General features: G+C 27.9%; 1 protein-coding gene across 1 annotated transcript; it reads right to left on the bottom strand.

Moving 5' to 3' along the window:
* On the bottom strand, window positions 1-3572 carry LOC145947610 (leukocyte elastase inhibitor B-like). The gene is made up of 4 exons (XM_083057403.1): window positions 3545-3572; window positions 2470-2717; window positions 1622-1829; window positions 1-605 (listed from the first exon to the last, which is right to left on the bottom strand). Exons 1-4 carry the CDS (start codon window positions 3570-3572, stop codon window positions 1-3), a joined length of 1089 nt encoding a protein of 362 aa, XP_082913529.1.
* Between the last annotated feature and the right edge of the window lie 1055 nt (window positions 3573-4627).

Raw genomic sequence — 4627 nt, 5'->3', positions numbered from 1 at the left:
TTATACGGCCGTCTCACTTGAGGATTCGGTAAATTTATTGAAAACTCCGATTAAGAGGATATTTCGACGCGATTTATCATAGATCAGCCAGACGAACCGATAATTGCAATTCACGTCGACTTTCGTGATGCTCGGAGAGGACTCTTGTCCGGTGTAAAACATGGTGATTGCACTCGCGATGGTGTCTTTTTCCGTGACATTGACATAAGTACGATGCACGGCATTACCGAGGTGCTGGAAAGATATGTAGCCAGGAACTTCTATTTTGTGAATCGCGCCGAATGATATTAATTCCTCGAGACCTAGATCTTGCAGCAGCTCACGGATTTTCAAATTTTTCTCCACTCGAAAAATCGGCCGCTTCGAGAAGTTTGTATCTTCTTGCGATGTCGCATCATGATGTAACAGATGGCGCAATTTGCAAATACCATCCTTGGTCGACAACCGTTGAACCATATTGGAAATGTCAGTGTCGGTAGCATCTTTCTTGATCCTGCAGTCACCTGATTGTGAGTCTATTGAAGCAGATAACAAGATAAACAATGATATGTTATCATTCTGGTAGGGAAACTCGCTTACGTGCATACTTAATTCCTTACAATAGGCTAAAAAAAAAAAAAAAGAAGTTGAGAACATTATATAGAAAAAAAGTGATCAAGATTGATAAATCAATGAATTCGGAAATATATTCGTCTGATTGCATATAAAATATTGTGCATTGTTGAAAATTCCTACAATACTTGACATTTTAAAAAATTGAAAACCATTTGTGTAAACATATTTTCAATAAATGTTGGAAAATTGAAAGTTAAATGAGTGGCAAATTAGTAAAAATCGGAATCTTGTTTTTCAACAATTTCAAAAACATTTAACAACAGTTTTTATTATTCTAAAATTTAAACCTTCTGTCAATGCATATTTATTATTTATTATTTTTTATTAACATCCAGGTACCAATTTCCTGTTTTTTGTTCCGTGACATTTCTTTAGCAGCTGCTGAATATTCTTTTTCGTTATATTTTAGAGAGTTATTTTTAAATACAAAGCTAATTGTATTTTGCTTGGTATAAGAAAAAGTTCGACATGTTTAACATTTAAAGTTGCTTTGGATATTTGGATTTCCGTTCCTTGACAGAAGGGTTAAAGCGTTGAGTGCTTTAGAATATAAAATATGTTTACAAAATATGTTTCGTTAAACAGCTTTCAATTAGTTTCGTTAAATATGATACAATTAATTCAAAAAATGCAATTATAAAAAGCTTTACATATACATATATATTTTATAAAAACAGATGAAATTACAAGATGATATTTTATGACATATATCAATGAAAGAGAAATTGTCTGTCTTTTTCATGGAATTAGCCTGTATCCAAGATCGATACGAAATAGAAATATAATAACTAACAATTGTTATCAAACGATTGTTAATAAAAACGTCAAGGTCAAGCAAAGCTTATAATTCTTTTTCCAAGAAAACCATAACAACAACGATATCAACGCATGAGCATTGCGAACAATTGTTAGCCACTAATTTTCTTTCCGCCATCGATTTTGGATACAGGCTCGATGATCAATTCTCTTTCCATTTATAAATGGTCTAAAGATTATATTTGCTCACATTCTCTACGCTTTCGTTTATCAGGAATTGTCGATACACTTGGTGCATGAGATTGGCAGGCCGTTGAAATTTGGAATTCGAATAACCCAGAACAAAAGATGTGCATCAAAATAAAGTCCATATCTTTTCTGACTACGCTCAATTTTATAGGATGCATCATGTAATTCATTAAGATATGTCTTATATGTCTATTTATGATATTTATTCCCTGGATAGGAGAATAGAAACAATTGAATTCTTCTAAATATTCGTTCAAAATATGATAACGCGATGATATTAAGAAATTATCCTTCCTAAGCCAAATGTTAGTATAATAACTGTAGAAGGGGTAAACCATATTACTTTCCTTCCATAACTGAAAATATCAAAGAAAATATTAGTAAGATTTTAACTCATTTCTTGATGAAAAGACTTCTGTCATTTTTAAATCGCGTTATTCAAATTTTTATATTAGCAGCCGAAATCGTTTAAGTGCGCGTGTTATGCTCTTTTAAATCTAAAATTAACTCCAAATTGCGCTAAATTACTTTGTTTAAATTAATCAAAATAAAAAAGTGTTAAAATTATAAAAATATTTCGATAAGTAAACTGTCTGAAATTTATTAATAGCTCTATCATTAAAATATCGAACAGTGACAAATGTAAGATGTATCCAAGCTTCAAATATTTTAATTATAATTAAAAATATATTCTCTTTTTTTTGTAGCCGCTATTAATCTTTCTGAGTGGCAAAGTTTTTGTTGATAGATTGTTTTTACATTTCAATAGATAAAAAGTCTGCTATCAAATTTTGACACTTTTGTTATTGTTTCCATTGTTTAGTACAAAAATGCTTTATAATTATTTACTTGTATTAAATGTTCTTTGTCTAATTTTAATTTGTGGTATTGTAACAACTCATTTTTCGATAAATTTGTTAAATCAAGAATATCTTTTAGCCGCTCCTCGGTGTTACCATGGATTATTAAATAAATCATCATAAGTCCATCGTATATGGAATTCGGACTAAAGGCTAAATTTTTCTTGGGGTTGATTTGGATAACTTTATGCAGACAATTGATCGTGAACTCAAAACGTTTCTCCGCCAATGTATCCTCTGGCAAATAAAAAATACGAGTAAGAAAAAAAAAGTGCAAAATATAGAAGAAAAAAATATTCCAATTAAATAGTTACAATAAGTTATAATTGAAATTAATAAATTGATCCTAACAATTAATAACATATATAATTAAAAATATGTTAAATGTATATTGTATTAAAAACTTGTTCGAAAATTATTTTGTATGTTGAATATTTTTATTTATTACAACTCAAATTTAATTCTAGAATCGAAATACAGTATAATAAATTTTATATAATAACAATTTGAAGAGAAAAAAGAAGAAATTCACGAATGTATTCTCATCTATGTTTAATAACATGATTATATATTCAAACTTTGTTTAATTTGTAAAAAATTCGAAAAACGGTACTTTATTTGTATTACCATTAATTAGAATAATCACAAAATTCAAAGTCAATTAATAATTATTGATATAAATTAATAATGATATTTCTCAATACTGACAATGAAGAAATCCATTTTACAAAAATTCTATTTATACATTACTCAAGGGTACTTTCTGTCATTTTTACGCTGACGAAGTTACACCTTAAATATAATCTTATTTTTTGTATATTTAAAACTTGAAACAGTTCGCTAAAATATATTAATACCGATTTCTAGCAAACTTTGAGAAAAAGTACTAGGATTTAGCTTATTAAAATATAACAAATGGCAAAATTCTTCAAGTCATGGCCACTGAATTACATGGAACTGTAAATACATTTGACATTAATATATAAAATTATTCCAGATTTTTATCTCTTCCACAAAAAAACTCGAAAAATTATATGGATTTATGCAAGAATATTTTAACTTACCAATTTGTGATATCTGTTCTCGATTCATTTCTATTTATAAAATAGCAAGAGCAGGAACAAACGTGTAGCATTGATGAAACGCAAAAGTCTTATATTTATTAAATATTGCTTTGATCGCAATATTATTTAGCAGCTTTAGTCTCGCACGCAAATTGTTGTAGTTGACGTTATTATCGGATGAAATTGTTGCATAGATAGTTGAACCGAGTTTGAAAAAGCTATGTCCTCCCCATAAACATTCGTATCAAATTCTATTGAACAACTTTTAAATCTGAAGCCGTTCTCCAGCTTTATACAACCTTGACGGAAAAAAAACATTTCTGTCAGAATCAAAGCATGCGCAAATTAATACTCACACAAACACACACACTGGTACAAAACATATTATTTGATTTTAATGTCAAAAATTTACAATCAATTTATTAAAATATTTATACAAATATGCGTTATCTCATACATCTTGACACATTTTTGAAAATATACATAAATAAGTGTAGATATATATGCATATATATACTAAATCAAATGAAAAAAGGAGTCAAAAATTTCTCATTAATTCTGTTAATATTTGATACATGAAGAGAATCATAAATAGAAAATTTGAATATTTGATTAAAAAAGTAAAATTAATACTATCGGCTATAGCAATATCACAGCAAATTTACAAAAAAGTGAAGCACATTGCATGGTTATTCATATTTGAGATAGAAGAATACTTTAGTCTATTTTCTCATATATATTACTACCGTGCAATTAAACAATTTTATAAATTTTGTAAAAATTATTTATATACGTATATACACAATAATTTACAAATTATAAATTTTGACATTGTTAACTCGTCTAATGTTTTCAAAGTTTTTGAAAAAAATAATTTTATGGCATTTATAGCAGCTATATATTATACATATACATACAAACATCCATCTACATATATATGTATATATACAAATAAATTAATGTGCATATATGTATCAGGGATCCGGACCAAAACAAAATTAGGGTTTGCTTTTGATTACGGTTTAATAAAATATTTTACAACTATTCCGGTTCAAGTTTCGGTTTTTTTATTTAAATAAATTT

The sequence above is a fragment of the Prenolepis imparis genome, unplaced genomic scaffold, assembly GCF_030444845.1.
Source record: "Prenolepis imparis isolate NDT839.2.m4 unplaced genomic scaffold, iyPreImpa1.0 SCAF_106, whole genome shotgun sequence".
Lineage (NCBI taxonomy): Eukaryota > Metazoa > Arthropoda > Insecta > Hymenoptera > Formicidae > Prenolepis > Prenolepis imparis.
The sequence above is the reverse complement of the archived record's forward strand: the minus strand, read 5'-3'. Positions and strand labels throughout refer to the sequence as shown.